General features: G+C 44.4%; 5 protein-coding genes across 8 annotated transcripts; 4 read left to right on the top strand and 1 right to left on the bottom strand.

Moving 5' to 3' along the window:
* Positions 1-357: 357 nt before the first annotated feature.
* LOC116923553 (KAT8 regulatory NSL complex subunit 2) lies at positions 358-2,275 on the top strand. Of its 2 annotated transcripts, none has more exons than XM_045173776.1 (7): positions 358-738; positions 804-1,115; positions 1,181-1,344; positions 1,412-1,545; positions 1,614-1,727; positions 1,807-1,944; positions 2,009-2,275. In XM_045173776.1, the coding sequence occupies exons 1-7, from the start codon at positions 512-514 to the stop codon at positions 2,105-2,107; spliced, it is 1,188 nt and encodes a 395-aa protein (XP_045029711.1). In that variant the 5' UTR covers positions 358-511; the 3' UTR covers positions 2,108-2,275. The 2 variants fall into 2 exon arrangements, with proteins under 2 accessions (XP_045029711.1, XP_032785940.2); XM_032930049.2 differs by having other exon boundaries at positions 1,614-1,736.
* On the bottom strand, positions 2,099-3,761 carry LOC116923565 (cyclin-dependent kinase 2). The gene is made up of 5 exons (XM_032930059.2): positions 3,479-3,761; positions 3,131-3,278; positions 2,744-3,064; positions 2,473-2,679; positions 2,099-2,404 (listed from the first exon to the last, which is right to left on the bottom strand). The coding sequence occupies exons 1-5, from the start codon at positions 3,604-3,606 to the stop codon at positions 2,309-2,311; spliced, it is 900 nt and encodes a 299-aa protein (XP_032785950.1). The 5' UTR covers positions 3,607-3,761; the 3' UTR covers positions 2,099-2,308.
* A 677-nt stretch (positions 3,762-4,438) lies between these two features.
* Positions 4,439-6,287, top strand: LOC116923542 (mannosyl-oligosaccharide 1,2-alpha-mannosidase IA). Its single transcript, XM_032930038.2, has one exon. It carries the CDS (start codon positions 4,618-4,620, stop codon positions 6,229-6,231), a length of 1,614 nt encoding a protein of 537 aa, XP_032785929.2. The 5' UTR covers positions 4,439-4,617; the 3' UTR covers positions 6,232-6,287.
* A 217-nt stretch (positions 6,288-6,504) lies between these two features.
* Positions 6,505-9,234, top strand: LOC116923550 (long-chain specific acyl-CoA dehydrogenase, mitochondrial). Of its 2 annotated transcripts, none has more exons than XM_032930046.2 (9): positions 6,505-6,682; positions 6,770-6,991; positions 7,066-7,203; positions 7,267-7,431; positions 7,523-7,754; positions 7,841-8,056; positions 8,128-8,255; positions 8,375-8,608; positions 8,677-9,234. In XM_032930046.2, the coding sequence occupies exons 1-8, from the start codon at positions 6,618-6,620 to the stop codon at positions 8,559-8,561; spliced, it is 1,353 nt and encodes a 450-aa protein (XP_032785937.2). In that variant the 5' UTR covers positions 6,505-6,617; the 3' UTR covers positions 8,562-8,608; positions 8,677-9,234. The 2 variants fall into 2 exon arrangements, with proteins under 2 accessions (XP_032785937.2, XP_032785936.2); XM_032930045.2 differs by having other exon boundaries at positions 6,506-6,682; positions 8,703-9,234.
* Positions 9,235-9,362: 128 nt separating this feature from the next.
* Positions 9,363-16,568, top strand: LOC116923525 (KAT8 regulatory NSL complex subunit 1). 2 transcript variants are annotated; one of them, XM_032930017.2, is made up of 5 exons: positions 9,363-9,962; positions 11,150-13,140; positions 13,505-14,654; positions 14,734-15,156; positions 15,235-16,568. In XM_032930017.2, the coding sequence occupies exons 2-5, from the start codon at positions 11,318-11,320 to the stop codon at positions 15,607-15,609; spliced, it is 3,771 nt and encodes a 1,256-aa protein (XP_032785908.2). In that variant the 5' UTR covers positions 9,363-9,962; positions 11,150-11,317; the 3' UTR covers positions 15,610-16,568. The 2 variants fall into 2 exon arrangements, with proteins under 2 accessions (XP_032785908.2, XP_045029710.1); XM_045173775.1 differs by having other exon boundaries at positions 11,140-13,140.
* The last annotated feature ends 12 nt before the right edge of the window (positions 16,569-16,580 follow it).

The following is a 16,580-nucleotide window of genomic DNA, read 5'->3' as shown; positions in this document are numbered from 1 at the left end:
TATTCCCCTGTATCAATACCGCGTGAAAGTCGGTCACCGTCATTGTTGTGAGCTCAAGTGTGAGAGTGACCGCAAAACGGGAATATACAACGGTTGAGAGAAAGCAGAACCTCGTCGTTTGTCTTGATTGTTTTTTAATGGTGGGTTACCAGGCATTCGACTAGGGGAACAAAAAGGCTGCGCTATGTAAGAAAAAAGAACAAATTCAAGCGGCGACAGGAAAATGTGTCACGTCCTCGATTACAATCACGCGATTCGTACATTCTTGGCCATCTAACGCTGAATTCCTGAAACCCTTAGTCGAATACGCACAAACAAATATAAAACTAGCTCTACTTCTAATGTTTTCGCATTTCAAGTATCAGTACCAGCGTTTGTGTTCTTGTGCAAGTATTTCTCTGCACGCGTTTTGCATATTTTGTTTCTTTCATCATCTTCAATTCAATTATCATTACACACCGTTGGCCAACGTGGGATTCATAGATACTGTTATCCCTTTGGTTTTTGTACTATGGCCATGTACGGCAATCAGGCATCATCTTCGCAATACTACAATCCAAGCCAACAAACGTGCCACAACACTCTATACAATTGCTCACAACCGTGCGTGGAAGGTTTTTCATATTGCCTCGATCACATATCAGAAGATCGGAATGCTCCTTATAGATCGTGCACTTTTGTATTCTCCAATGGCAAAAGATGTGGCACAAATGTCCTTAAAGGCGAAAGAAGAGATGGGTATAAACATATTTTATGGTTTTCTGCATACATTGAATTATATTCTCTGCACTTGTAACTTTTAGATTATGTCAAGATCATGCCAAAAGGTCAGCATTGTGTAAAATGAAAACGCTAAGGAAGAGGCAACCCCCTGAATCCCTTGAAACCCTCATAGATGACCTACAGCACTACAGTGAAGCAGGAAATGAAGAAAAAGCCACTGGGACACTCAGTTTAATAGAAAAATTGTCACTGAATGCATCCAATCAAAAATTGCAAGATTATGCTAGTGAATCAGACAGTGAGGAGGAACTACCAACTGTAGAGCAAACTATGCGACAAGAGGATGACTCTGATGCAGAAAGTATAGACAGTGACCCAGATGATCCATTGAGGTATATCTGTTTCTCATGAAGCACCAATTTGAAATCATTTGTGATTGCTGATCACAAACTTACAGGCATGCTGGTGTCTTTACACCTGAGGAAGTGGTCTTACTGACCAGGGATAAGCTGATTAAACTGCAAGCTCTGTATCTCGATCAGTTCAAGCGATTACATCATCAGTTGAAGTGCGCACGCAGGCGCTATCTTAATGGCGTGAAAAGAGAAAAAGAAAACGGAGGTAAGCATTCACAATCAATAAATTAATCCCACATTCAGATTCAATGGACACTTCTCTATTATTCAAGTGGCAAGTGCTCCTTATCCCGACACACCCTCAGAACGTAGAGCCGTGGCTAAATTACGAAGCTTGCGTCGCTTTCAGCGCCATCGAGGCTCTGAGGCGTTATTGCATCATCAGTTACAGGAAAAACGCCTCCAAGTATGTTACACTATTGCTTGATAAATGATACTACCTGATACATACCATATGTATTTTCATCTATTTAGGTCACGCAGGGAGTTAATTACAAGGCTCCTCCCACGCCCAAGTGTTCCTTCGTCGATTGTGGTATCAAGTGCACAAACCCTGCCGTTCCATTGACGAAACATTGCACAAGACATGTATTAAATGTAAAGCTTTAACGAATCTTCTTCTCTTAAATCCGCCCAATTAAATTTTCATTCTTTTGGCGTTACGTAGGATCCTTCGCAAATGTTATTTCGACCCTGTGGTGCCATTATTCACGAGAACGAATGCAAAGAACCTGTTATAAACTTCAGTGAAGACACGAGATGCGTCTTTCACACTATGATGCCATCAATGCTGCTTGTTGAACAGGTAGGAAAAATGATTGCGAATTTGTTAGTAAAAACACTTTCGTGCACGTGTTTTATCATAACAGGAAATTCCTGTTGCATCTCCGCTTATAAGCGTCGACGACGAAGTTGATAAAGTGGATATTAAACTTGAACTAGATGACGCTGGACAATCGTGCGGTTAATTGTTTCTATTCCCGTATAACTATTTACAGTTCTCCTTTCGCTGTAGCAATTTCAGTAAACGTTTTGAAACGGTAGAACTTAAATAATAGATAGAACGCTGCTCTGAAATTAAAAAAATTGATGGTATGTAAGAGAAAATAAACTTGTGTGAACATTTTCATAAAATAGCTAAGATTGTTGGATGGATGAATCATTCAAGATCATTCAAAATTAGGCAGTTGAAATCCAGAAAAGTATCGATGGTGTAGTGCTTGTCTAGCAGATATCCTCTTGTTTGGATCGTAGAGCATAAGTTTCTGACCAACATGAAATAAAAAATAAATTATTTGAGTGATGACAAAAAGTTGTAAACGGAAGGACAAACCATTAATAGGTTGAGACCATCACTCTCTAGCCTTGGGAACATCTCTTCAAAACTCGAACCCGTCCACTTTGGAAAAGAAGGCTTAAAATCGGGAAGCTGTGAGACTCCTGGCCAGCAGGTTTCGTCAGGTGTACCCATAGTACGGAAAATGCGGAACAGTTGGTCGATCTCGGAATCACCAGGAAACAAAGCAGTCCGTCCCTTTAACTGTTAAGAGACGCATAGATCGAACATATAACAGTGCCACAGCAAGAACCAAAAAACTGATTACCATTTCGGCGTAGATACAGCCAATCGACCAGATATCGACAGAGGTAGTGTAGATTTTTGCTCCAAGTAAGACTTCAGGGGCTTTGTACCAAAGAGTAACAACCTCATGTGTGTAAGAACGTAAAGGAAGACCAAATGCTCTGGCAAGGCCAAAGTCAGCAAGTTTTAGCAAGCCATTTTTGTTGACCAAGAGATTCTGTGGCTTCAAGTCCCTATGGAGTACTCTGTGTGAGTGGCAGAAAGCTATGCCTTTCAACATCTGCCAAAGAAAGCTTTTCACTGCTTTTGGTTCTAGACCGCAGGGCATAGAATCCAATAGTTTCTGAAAGTGATGCATTCTGGTCAGTTATTAAATGAAGCAAAAACTAATGAAAAGCAATGAAAAAACCTTCAGATCTTGATTCAGGTATTCAAACACAAGGTATATCTTCTTTTCAACATGGACAACATCAAGGAGTTTCACAACATGTGGATGATCGAGCTCTTTTAAAACAGTAATCTCCCTGATGGCTGTGCTTGGTACCCCTTCTGATTCCCTGTATAACAAAGAAAAATGTACTGTGTATCTTTGCCCCTAAACATGAATATTCCATGAGATATAATGGATGTCATTGAGCTAAAAAATTCAGATTAATTGCATCTGTGATATGTCACATAAACAGCATTTCACAGACAAAATTATCTGAAATAAAAAACTCCAGAAGCCAGAATGAATTTTCACTACAGCAGAACTTACGATTCTAGTCGTATTTTCTTAAGGGCTACGAGTTTTCCTGTTTCAATGTCTTTGGCTTTATACACAATTCCATATGTTCCTTCACCGATTTTCTCAATCTTCTGAAACTGGTCCATCGGCTCGTGCATTTTGTCCAGAACCCAGCACAAAGCACATTCGAGGTTAAAAATGTGATTAAGACACAAATTTTCTTTGGTGAACTAACTAATGAACTTGTTTCTTTCACTTGCGATTCCAGGAGACAAAAAGCGGCTTCCTTGTTTCCACGCGTTCTGTCTGCCTTCCCGCCTTCGCTTCTCATTCGACCATTTGAGTTCCCGCTCAATCTTACAAAAAGCCCCTCCCCCAAGCATTAACCAAATGTTTTTGTTCCTTTTTAGTTCATATGATATTCGATTATCAAAGGTCTTAAAATATTTATTTGTAAAGAAAGAAACTAAAAAAGAAACATATTTAAACATTTAAATAAACGTGTATTGTACATAATTAAATTGCTTTAATTTTTATTTGTTAGAAGCTAACACCAGCTAGCGGTCGTCTGAAGCAGTCTATCTTTTCATGGATTCACATCAAGAAACATGTCTCTTCACTATACGATTAACAAAAAAAAAATATCTTTTTACTATACGATTAATTAAAAAAAACTAAAAATTAGGTTGCCAAAACCTGATCTTATCAAAAGCAGTAGAGTTTACCCTATCGAGTTTCATTATGGCAGTACAGTACAATTTGATTGATGTATACTAGCAAGATAATCGAAGAAAAAACGCAATATAATTAATCGGCTCATTCCATGCTCTGAGTGTGATTTTTAAAACATTGTTGAATAAGGCAAGAAACCTCGGACCTCTTGACATTTTTGTGTTGCCCAAATAAATAGAGACTATCGCTTGTACAAACGCAGCTGAAACCTTTATCAGTAGATCATGTGGCAGTTTATTAACTAGCCTGGGCTGGGCATCGGGTGTAAGGTTGTTTGTTTCATGGGATGCGAGCCGCATGTGTTCTATCACTTCGCGTAGAGGTTTATTGCTTTATTCTAACGTACCACGTTGACACAGACTTCATTTTTGGCAATACCTTAATCGAAGCCCCTACCTTTCATTTTCGTGACGTGTCGAGTCGAACTATCAGAAAAAATGAGGGTTATTCGTGCTAGATTAATAGGCAGGTGTTTCTTTGTGTTTTGCCTTCTAATTATTTGCTATTGTGGTGCTATGTTGTGTCTGTTTGGTACCCAAGCCGTTTCCGATAGTATCTTTTTTGCTTCTCTGTTATCGAGGCGACGAACAGTGATACAGGGTGGTGACGACGCAAATCCGGATGTTCGCATCAAACGAGATCATGTGAAGAGTATGATGCAACATGCTTGGAACGGTTACGTTCAGTATGCCTGGGGAGCAAATGAACTCTGTCCTATCAGCCGGAAACCGCATAATGATTCTATTTACGGCTCTACCCCATTGGGCGCTACTATTGTAGACAGTCTTGATACTCTCTTCATCATGGGAATGATGGACGAATTCGCCGCTGCTAGAGATTGGATTGAAAATGACATGAACTTGGATGAGGCCAACGTCGAGTTACCTCTTTTTGAAGTAAACATTCGTTTAGTTGGCGGTCTTCTAGCTGCGTTTGCTTTGACAGGCGACAACTTATTTCGCCAACGAGCCGAAGAGGTTGCTGAGAGAATGTTGCCAGCTTTTGACAACGTTACTAGCATTCCTAATGGTCGGATTAATTTGGGCGCTAAAACCAGTTCCGGTGGTTGGCCAGTTCTAGCAGAGTGGGGCACCTTAAGCCTCGAATTTAACTATCTCAGCGATGTGACCGGATCAGGTGTGTATCGATCGCACATCCGCCGGATATACGAGACGACGATAAATTTGATGGTTAACATGGATGGCCTTTATCCTGTGAATATCCGAATGCGTAAAAACAAGACGAAATTCGACGACGATGACACACGCATTCATTGGAACAATTTCGATAAGTACACCCTGGGGGCTGCTGGGGATTCCTTTTATGAATACTTGCTCAAAAGTTGGCTGCAAAGTGGTAAAACGGATGAGAACTCTCTGACACTGTACCTCCAAGCGGTCAACGGCGTATTTAAAAAATTGGTCAGGACTTCCAAAAAAAGCAATTTAACCTTTCTGGTTGAAATCGAGTACGAACGTGAACAAAGTGTTATGGGGCATTTAACCTGCTTTGCTGGAGGACTATTTGCACTTGGTGGCAAGGCCCTTGGACTCGAGCGTCACGTGGAACTGGGCGCTGCCTTGACGTCTACCTGTCACCAATCTTACGTCCGTACCCCAACCAAGTTGGGACCAGAAACGTTTGAGTTCACTGACGACCTGGAAGCTGAAGTCGACAAGAATGGAGCGAAATACTACATTCTTCGACCTGAAGTTGTAGAATCTTATTTCATTTTATGGCGCCTCACTCACGACCCGCGTTACCGACTATGGGGATGGGAGGCTGTTGAGGCGATTGAGAAACATTGTCGCATTCCCAGCGGTGGCTACAGCGGGCTAAGAAATGTCGACAGTGCAAAACCAGATCACGACGATGTTCAACAGAGCTTTTTCTTGGCCGAGACTCTCAAATATCTTTATTTGCTTTTCAGCGATGACAGTTTGATTGCCCTCGACCAGTGGGTCTTCAATACTGAAGCTCATCCTTTGCCTATTAAAGGAAATGTAAATCCTCTATTTCGACCTGCTTCTGCCAGCCAATTCAACAACTAACTTTTATTATGTTTCACTTTTCCCAAAACCGTACAAATACAGCGTTTTACATCCTATTTATACTTGGCCTTTCTAAAAGGTATCTATATGATAATTGTTAGCGTTAGATGTAAAAACAAACTCGCTACCTTCAAAATTTAGTTAAGGCAAACAAACTTTATTAAATTGGGAAAAACCACACCACTGATATCACATAGGTTATGTGCTGGTCCGAACCTAAAATTTCCTTCGACAGATAATGCGTAATCAGCTGCTCAATCAGCTGTTTTGATTGTTGACACAGTTTCAGGCAGAACCCCGCGTCGACAGCCAGCAGCTACCATATATAATAGTTTCATAGTGCGTTTCTTTCAGGTTTTCCTGTCTGACAATCAGTTTATTAGAAAATGTTTTCTGTTGCAAAAAATACTTTTTGTTTGAAAAAGATATTGGCAGGGAATTCATTTTCAAGGTATTGCGCACCATTTACATTTTGAAGGGCAGTAATGTTCGGATTTTGTTTTCATTGAAATTATTTCTAATTGTCCATTCTATGTAGGGTGAGCTCTTTGCTTTCTACCTCTGGTTGTGGCAATGTTTCTACTAATGCTTCACTGCATTCTGGATCAAATGACTCTTCAAATGTGTATAGACAGCCTACTGCAAAAATGGGTAAAATGACTGATATTGGATCTCGATCATTGTTTGGCCCAGAGCAAGACGGATTTAGAGAAACTGTGAGAAAGTTCTTTCAAAAAGAGATTATACCTCATAACAAAATGTGAGTTGGGTTTCAAACCATCACCCATTCAGCTGATTTAGCAGATGTAAAGCAGTTGTTACGCCATTTTACAGATGGCAAGAGCGTGGTTATGCTGATAAGGAAGTTTGGGAAAAGGCTGGAGCATGTGGTATGCTAGGAATAACTATACCGGCAGAACATGGTGGAATTGGTGGTTCATTTGCTGATACATCCATCATAATAGAGGAGACGTAAGAACAAAAAAACAATGATAAAATGTTTGGCTGTCTATCAAAGTTTCTTTTCTTTCTTAGAGGCTATGCTAATACAAGTGGTCCAGGATATTTCCTTCATTCTGATATTATCATGCCATATTTTAGCAAATATGGAAATGATGAGCAAAGAAAAAAGTATATTCCAGATATGACAGCCGGTAAAATAGTTTCGGCCATCGCCATGACCGAACCAGATGCGGGAAGGTATGGCATCAATTTTACCAATACCACTGACTGTTCCTACTTCATTTTCCCCTTTTCTTCTGTTCTCCTTGCATCGCCTTTGCAATGAAAGTGATCTTCAAGGAATCAAAACATTTGCGAGAAAGGACGGATCCGATTACATACTGAACGGATCCAAGATGTTCATTACTAACGGCTGGTTAGCCGATGTATTTGTAGTGGTGGCAGTCACTAACAAAGAGGCGAAGTCTGCTGCTCATGGTATCAGCTTGTTCATTGTTGACGCTGACACCCCGGGTTTCAAGAAAGGCTGGCTTATGAAAAAAATTGGCAATGCAGCCTCTGTAAGTTTTTATATTATTCAGTTGGCTATAGCTCATTCGAACTATCACACGCGTGATCAAATTTTATTTGTGTTTGTTATCACAAGGACACGGCGGGTCTATTCTTTGAAGACGTTCGCCTTCCTGCCAGCGCTATACTAGGCGAAGAGAATAAAGGGTTCTATTACCTAATGAATGAATTGCCACAGGAGCGTTTGGCTATCGGCATTCACGCTTTAGCTCAAGCAGAATTCATGTTTGAGGAGACCAAACAGTACGTGATGCAGCGAAAGGCCTACGGCAAAACACTTTCCAGCTTGCAGGTTCACTGACATACACTTTCGCGCAATCCTATAATCTTTCATTTGTTCTTTCTCTTTATTTCATCCTGTAGACGGTTCAACATAAACTCGCCGAGATGAAAATGGATATTTGCGTAGTACGGTCTTTTATTGACCAGTGTATTGTGCTGCACGATGAGAATCAGCTCGACGCCCAAATGGCTTGTATGGCGAAAATCTGGTACTACTCCGAAACACTCTATACGGCTTTATACCTTACAGTTGTCCTTGCCCTTAGCGCTTCTTTCTCCTTGCTGATTTTACACGCACTTTTGCGATTTTTTTTTCTCTTTTCCGTAGCGCCTCTGATCTAGACAACAAGGTAGCTAACCAATGTTTACAGTTACATGGAGGTGCCGGATACCTTTCCGACACTCCTGTCGCCCGAACTTACCTTGACGCTCGAGTCCAATCCATCTACGGTGGAAGCAATGAAGTGCTGAAAGACCTTATTGCTCGCCAAATCCTCGCTCCTGCCAGGAAATGATCATAACGTGGAAAAACGAACAAATATGCCACCAAAATTTCAGCACGGTATTCCAATTTTCCCTTCTTTGAATCAATCCCATCTTCATCTAATTTTAAATAATGTCACAATCAAGTTTAAACTAGAAAATGTTCTCCTTAGAGTATTCTCCGAGTCCGCGTTTCGTCATCCGACGCAGTTTCCCCTTTTCTGCTACTTCCACGATGGTTTTCGCCGCAGGCCGAACCTTCGAGAAAGAAAAGAAAAAGAAACCGAAAAATTCATAACAATTAAAACAAATATTTTTGCCATTCCTCAAAGTGCCTGAAAGAATATAAGACGAAATGGGCGGTTAGACAAAAAAAAGAAGCTCAAGATGCGAATTCGTGTGAAATGACTAAACACAGAGTTAAATGCTCCCCGAAAACGCAAAACCCGTTTCTCTCAGGTAACGGGTGAATAGAAAAGGAAATTGAAAGGGAGGCAAAGTAAAAAAAGAAAAAATGTCGTTGCATCCGAGAAGCCCCACGTGTTTACCCGCCGAGAGGCGCTGCATGTTTCCATTTGTGCCAAAGCGGGAATCAAATCAGAACTCTCGTTCACTTATGTTACAAAACAAATGTATGTTAAACTCATGTAATCTTCAAGGGAAAATTCTCCTGGGTTTTTAAATTGAATGTTATTCGTTTGTTAATTTGTTAAGTCTTTTTCTTATGCGAATTGAGTTTGGTCTCTGTACTGACTGTTGTAGTTGCAGGCGGAGCTTGAGAGTCCTGTAGTCTGCAGGGGATGGGGTGAGCGTGGGCTAAAATGGCGCTGGCTGCCTGGCTTGGCTCCACCCCCTTGGCATCGCTGTGTTCTTCGTTTGCTTAGGGTGTGTGTCTATGTGTGTGTATGTGTGTGTGTGTGCTGGGAAAAGCCTGCCAACGTTGGATGCCAAGCCATTGCTTGTTTCTCTCTCGAACCGTCACGTTGCCGTCCCATAGTTCTTGCCTGCGGAGTTTATATGTGCGCGTTCTTTCATTCGGCAACCCCATCTGAGCTGCGCCGTACCACCCGTGTGCTGGAGAAGGGGAGGGGAAGCGATCGTCATCGCTAGTTGAGCTCAGTCAGTAGTACCGAAAACGAAGTGGTGTTACTGTAGTGTGCGCCTAGTCGCGAGAGAGCGCTTCCTCCGTTCTACCCAAGCTTTGGCCGCCATTGTGAATCCGCGCCCCTGTGTGTGTCTATACGAGTGAGGAGGGAGGGGGACAGAAAATATAGTTTGAGAACGTTTTCTATCACCGACGCCATTGTGAATCGGGTGTCGGCATCTCGCTCTAAAAAAGAGGAAATTCGCTACTAGTGTTTGTGTCTTTGTTTTTGACGTTTTTGTGTTTCTTGGGCATTCGTCGTGAGTGGATTAATTCTAAAAACTAAAAGGTGAGTTGGATTGTGTGCAAGCGTGGTCTCCCTAGTACCATAAGGGGCGGGAGCGGCCCTAAAGCTTTTGTTCGCGCGCGACGGCTTCACTACCACCACCACACTCCACGTCCTTCGTGCTGTCGTGTATTTGGCAGTGGCGCGGTTCTAGCCCGGACTAGCTTTTCTCTTTTTGGCGATAGCAGTAGATGATGTAAAATAAGCACGCCTCCCGTTAAGCATAGAGAAACTCGGTGGAATTGACACAACTCGGAATCCGAGCCAAGAATCTGGAGGTTCTAAATAATTTTCCCTCACTTTTTAGTCGTCATACATTTAAAAAGAAATCCAGGCTCGTTTTCTAGTCACGTGGGGTAGTCCCGAAATTATTTCGTTTATGCTTGCGAGTTTCTTGTTCTCTTTTTTTTTTTTTTATTTGACACAAGATTGGGACTTATTTTTCCCCATAGAAAGAATGGTTTTCGATCTCTCAACCGTCTGACGCAACGTTCGACTTGACGCTGTACTGCTAGAATGCAGGGAATCTGTCGATGTTTTATTAAAGTTTTTCTTTGTGAGTCAGTGCTTGTTTTTGGGAAAATGGTGGCGCCGAAAGATAGATAGCAAGGGCTGTGCTTTTACATCAAATGCGGGCATTGACTGAACAATAAAAACAGCGTCACATCTTCTTTGCTACCAATTGTGGACACACGGCAATATTTCCTTACGCCAAGTAAAAGAGAAAAAGTTCTGTACATGTTAGTGCGACGAAAGAAAGCAGGAAGTAACGTTTATTATTTCTCTTTCCCAGTCGGAACACGTTTTCTTGAGGGAGGGTTTGAAGCCTTGACACATCAGTCGAAAGGAGGGTTGTTATTCAACATTTTGTTTTCTAATGTCATTGGATGTAAGGTGCATACCTTCAACCTTGAGAGTTCTATCCGATACCGTATGACTGGAAAATCAATGTCTCGGGTTGTTATTAATAAAACCCGTGGAAAGGGGGGCAGAAAAACCGGTCCGTCTACTCTCAGAGTCGTTCTGGTGCCTCCCTTCTTAGAGAGAAAGAGCGTTATTGATCATGTCTAGAACTTACGTAAAGATAAAATGCGATCAAGGTTTTCACGTTTAATTTTTTTGGAATTTTTGGGCCATGCTTCTCGATTTTAAATTTCTCCTCCTAATTTATTTGTTACAGGTTGCCACAGGTTTAAGTTATGGAAGAAATTGACCTAGCGTTCTAAGAGCGATCAGAAGTTTGTTAACCTAAGCAACGATGGGATCGTGTCGTCGTGGATGTGCTTGCAGCATCGACAGCTGGATCGTCAGCTCGGCTGGATGGGCTCCGACGATGAAGTGGCCATCAACGCCATGAAATGTGCGTCAGTGTCGTTGGTCTACAGCCTCCTCAGTGTCCATTGCGCAGTAGCGGGAAACGTAGCGGAAGCAGCATCAGCCAACAACAATCCATTCGTCGACATAGTACGGAGAACAAGAGGAGTAGGTGGTCTGGCCGGCTCGTCTGGTCTCTCGGCGGCCCGGCAGCGAGTGCCATGGCCCCTGCTTTGACTCAGGCCACACCGCATCAGCGCTGTTGCCCTCTCAATAGCAGCCCAAACGCCCCCCCAAGTTTGACATTACTCCCGAAATCCCATCATTCGTCTTTGTTGAAAGACACTCGTGAAGTGTGGCCGTCTCGTTGCTGCGGCACGAACGGCTCAGTGAAAACAACAGACATTCGTAGTCCACGAAATAGTACCAGCAGCAAGTGTCAAAGAAACTCTGGTGGTATAGGCGTAGCCGTTAGCGGCCAAGAAATAGCTCGGTCGGACGAATTGACCAAGAGTCGGGGCGGCGGCGGCGGTGGTAGTGGTGGTGGTATCGCGGACGGCCAGGGAACCCTGGATCCGCCACCAACCATTGTCAACAAGGCTTTAGCGGCACCCGGGCCGCCCCCGACGATTGGACAAGGCATCGATCTGGCGCATATCATCCCTTCGGCTACAGCCGTTGCGCCCAGGTCGTCTCCTCCCAGTAGCGGCGGTGGTAGGGGAACATCGCCGTCACTCAACGGTAACGCCAACATGGGCCTGCATCCCACAGCTCCAGGGGATCGAATGGATCTCGATTCCCCACCTTTGGTTGTTCAAACGGCCGGTAAAACCCCCGAATGGTCAGCCACGACGACTACTACTACTAACACCACCTCCTCCTCCTCCACTACCACCACCACCACCACCAAAACGGTAGACGGGAGTCTTGAAGTGAGTGAAGAGGCTGAAGCCAGCGTCCAAGATATTCTCGATGCCATCAAAAGTATGGAAGTGGAGCAGTGCGCTGACATTGGTCTCTCGGCGGCAGAGCAACAATTGCTCCGTGATGCAGCTGCCGCAGTCATGGAAGACGTTGCTGCCCTTCCGGTCGGCGGAGAGCCTTCACCGGTGGTGGTGGTCGACAAGGAAGCCGAAGTGGAGCGCCGACTGAATGAGGCTCGTGTCAAACAGCAGCAAATCGAAGCGAGGTGCCAGACGCTGTTGCGACGGGCCGGAAGGCTGCAGTCACGCCATGTCGGCCGACACGTGGCTGATCAAGTGGCGCATTTTGTGACTTATGCCAAAGAGACCCTGTCTATTGGGGGCAAAGGCGGTCCTCATGGCACCGCCGAATCCAATCTCTATGGATGGGCAGAAGACGGGCGGCTTCCAACGCGCGAAGAAGTTCGTAACATCCCAACTGCAACTTTAGTCAACCTCGTTAGTCGACTTCAGGCTCCACCCGTCTCCTACCTGAGCAACCGGCGATATTTCGGTCTTTCCAATCGTTGCGCGGCTCCATCCTCTGGCCAGCAACAACAATATCAGTCCTCTGCGAGCCACTACAATCGAACAGGTCGCCAGTTGACCAGTCAGATGGCTGAAACTTTAGAAGAAGTCGCCGGCCTTTGGGAGGCACAGCTTCGTTACCTGCAGCGTCACGACGATCCGGACGCGACGGAAAGCAGTTCCGGTGGTGAAAGTGACGATGAGGCTGCCCCTCCCGCTATTGTCGAGCCGTTCATGCCCACCCCCACCTCAAGCACGACCAACGAAACAGGAGCTCTCGATAGTACTACTGCTGCATCTGCTTCCAGTCACGCAGGTTCAACAACTTCTACCCCGGTCACCGGCCTGCCCACGCCGGCTCCGAAACCCGTCTCGACGTAAATATTTGACTATTATATTTTTTTAATCAAAAATCAAAACGTTTCCAAGGTAAACGGATCCATTTCCACCCGAGCTCAAGTTGCCTTGCCATTGCTACCCAGGAGGCAAATTAATATTGTCAAGGCATTTTAACGTGGAGTGTGGATCGATGAACGTGCCATCTTGGGTCGTTGTTTGACACTTTTCTCGGCTTGGTTGTCTTGCACGAGGCGTTGCCAAGAAACGAAACTATTTTTATTTATCTAGCATATTACTTGGATCAATAGTCTACAGCATCCACTATACGAGTTCGAAGAGACTAATCCCCGTCTTAGGGGAACTATAAAACAAGTATTAAACGTTTCTATTGATTTTTGACAGGTATCAGCGGGCTGCGTGGAGATGGGCCCGCGATCGAGCAGCAGTGGCAGCCAGGTGGTCGTGGTTGCAAGCGCAAGTTTCGGATCTCGAATATCGCATCCGCCAACATACGGACGTTTACAGGCAATTGCGAGCAGCCAAAGGTCCCGTCCAGTTTGCCACGGCCAACGGTCTGACGACCAGTACATCGTCCAGCCCGGTCAAAAGTGAGCCCAGTAGTTGTAGTGCAGATACGGCCGAAGCAGAAGCGACGGCTTCGTCTCCTTCATCTTCCAGTCGAACTCGCCCATTGGTGAGCATGGCTGGAACGAGTGGCAGCAACAGTGGCAGCAACAACAATAGCGCTGGTGGAGGTTTCCGCCATCGCCGGTTGATCAGAGCCTCACAAATCGCGGCGGGTAGCGGTCGAAAACCGAGTCGTCATTCGTCGACAGTTCGATGTTGCTGCGTCATGTCCCGCATATACACGCCGTGCGTGTTGTGCAATGGCAAGAACAATTATCTGCTGCCGGTAGATCCTGATGGCATGACGCTCAGGGAGCGAATCGGCCTGACGGACCGTGGTTTCCATCCAGTTCTCTCGTTGCCGCAAGACATTCCGCTCAGCGCTCACGTCGATTCGCTTCTCAAATCAGGCGATTGGCGTCCGCCGCCACCTCCCACGTCGCATCAGCACGTTCCACGCGGGAATATAAACAGTCGGCGTTCCAGCTTGAAGGCAACACAAGAGGACGATAGTTTATTGGTTGCCGGTTCGGCTAAACGAAAATCCAATAACAAGAGGAAGACCAAGGCGATTGACGGCGGCAGCGAGGACGGCAAACTGGATAGGAGAAAGGCGTTGATGAAACGAAGGAAGCGTTCAGCTTTGTCGACTGATGTCCAGGATGAAGATAGCGCCTCGTTCCCTTCGTCGCCGTATGACACTGGTAGCGTTCAGTCGACCACGCCAGGTCGACAGGGAAACAATCGCAACGAGCGTAGCTCCGTCTTCCAAGAATTGATGCGACGCAGGACCTCGTACGATATCGATAATATCGTCATTCCTTACAGCATGGCGGCCACGACTCGCGTTGAGAGGCTGCAATACAAAGAAATCCAAACGCCTAAATGGCGCACGGTCGACGACGAGGAATTGGCTGCTGGCCAGGTAATGAGCATCCAAAAAACTAAAAGTGTTACCATTGATTCAAAACATCAAGTGTTTCTTTCCTTTTGCGCATTCGCAGGAAGTGTTAGAAGACATTGAGGATGTCAGCGAAGAAGCGTGCGTTGCGCGTCACGATCGCTCCGAATTGGAAGAGAGGCGCAAGTTTATGAGCTATTTGAAACAGCCTGCGGGAGTAACGAGAGGCCGTCGTCGAGTTGACCAAATTGATCGGCTGGACAGCCGGGCCGATCAGAGCTCCGGTGCCAATACGCCCGACCCGATGTCACCAATCGGTTCCAAAGTCACCGACGGCTCGATGATGGATGTAGACCTTCCTGTCGAAGAAGGAGAACGCGTCGCCGCTGACATGCCAACAGCTGACGGATCGTTAACAGCTTCTGCCATCAAAGAACGTCGACGCACTGCCTCCTTGACGAAAAGAGATTCCAGTGTATGGAAATTTCACGATGACAATTCCGGCATGTCCTGGGAGATGGAAGAGGTGAGTTGTTAGTCATTTACGAATTAGATGAGAATCGAATTGTTGTTTTTTTCTAATTCTTGATTTCGCGTATTGCAGCCGTTTTTTACAGTCGCCCCATATGAGCCACGCCTGTTTCCCCTGTCGGACAGTGTCTATGACCAATTGGTTGAGGAGATGCCTCCTGAAGAAGCCGACGAAGAATTGGCACCGCAGGAGGCTGGTACACGATTGAATAAACGAGAAGCTAGATCATCCGAGTGCGGCAGTGCCAGTGTTGGAGTGCCCGTCGTTTTGGCTCCAGGAGCCACGCCGACGACTACGACGTCGTCCGTGGACGACGAAGCTGTCACCTTTGTCTCTGAATCAACAAATTCACCTGGTGCCGACGACCTCGATGTCGAGGATGAGGACCCCAATGATCCCGAGTGGGAAGGAAGCCAGGGTAGTGCTCCGAGGAGCAAGAAGAGATAGCCTAAATCGTCGCTCTCCATTTCCCCCTGTAGATGCGAAACAAACGCTAATTCCTCTCACCACCGTGTGTCTGTTACCAAGCTCCGTAGTGTGTCGTAAACAAAGCAAAACAAAATCAAGTTAAACAAACAAACAAAAAAAGTTAACTCTTCCTTAAACGTAGTAACAAGATGGTCGATTTATGATTTTTTTTTTTTTTTCCTTTTTTTTCCTTTTTTTTCCTTTTTTTTCCTTAGCTCTTCGAATACATACGCGGAAGAAGACGAAAACTTGAGTATGTGTGATAGATTTATACATAGTGAAAATGAGAAAGAGAGTAGGAGAAACGTGACTCTTTCCTCTTTTGCTGTACATAGTTGCGCAAGAAATTGAAAAGTTGGATGATAATGTCTGGTTGTTCGTCACTCCGATCTGTTGGCGCAACCTTTATCCCTTTACTCCTCACATGTTTTTTTTTTTTTTTATTTTTATTTTTTATTTGTGCTTTGTTTCCTGTGCTATGTAATTCGCAAAGTCACCTCTGTTCCCTTGTTTACACCGTCTTTCTTTCCTCTCTTTCTACCCAAACACACTTAAAAACAAGTAATTGCGGATCGAGTGCAGATTGTGAGAAATTAGACTCGTTTTGCATGGGTTCTTTCGTCATTTAGTTCACCTCTTTACACTGTTCGGTTATGAAAAGGGAAGGGATAATGACCCCTGTCGAACAACTGATTATAAATATTTAACCAAGTTCATATATTTTTTTTTTAATTCTTTTCTGTTGTGGATTTCCTTCATGATGTTTTTTTTCCGTCTTGGTCCACGTTTCTTTCATCAGTGTATAAATATCATACTATTTCTTTCTCGTTTCCCTTACCCTCTTGGCATTCGTGTGTTTATTTTGTTTTGTTTTGTTTTTTTTTCTCTCGAAAAAAACAAACAAAAAAAATACAGTTCTCCCAGATTGTTCACAAAAAGCGCTGTGTAGA

This window comes from Daphnia magna, linkage group LG5, assembly GCF_020631705.1.
Source record: "Daphnia magna isolate NIES linkage group LG5, ASM2063170v1.1, whole genome shotgun sequence".
In the NCBI taxonomy this organism is placed as follows: Eukaryota; Metazoa; Arthropoda; class Branchiopoda; order Diplostraca; family Daphniidae; genus Daphnia; species Daphnia magna.
Note: the sequence above shows the minus strand (reverse complement) of the source record. Positions and strands in the feature narration are given on the sequence as shown.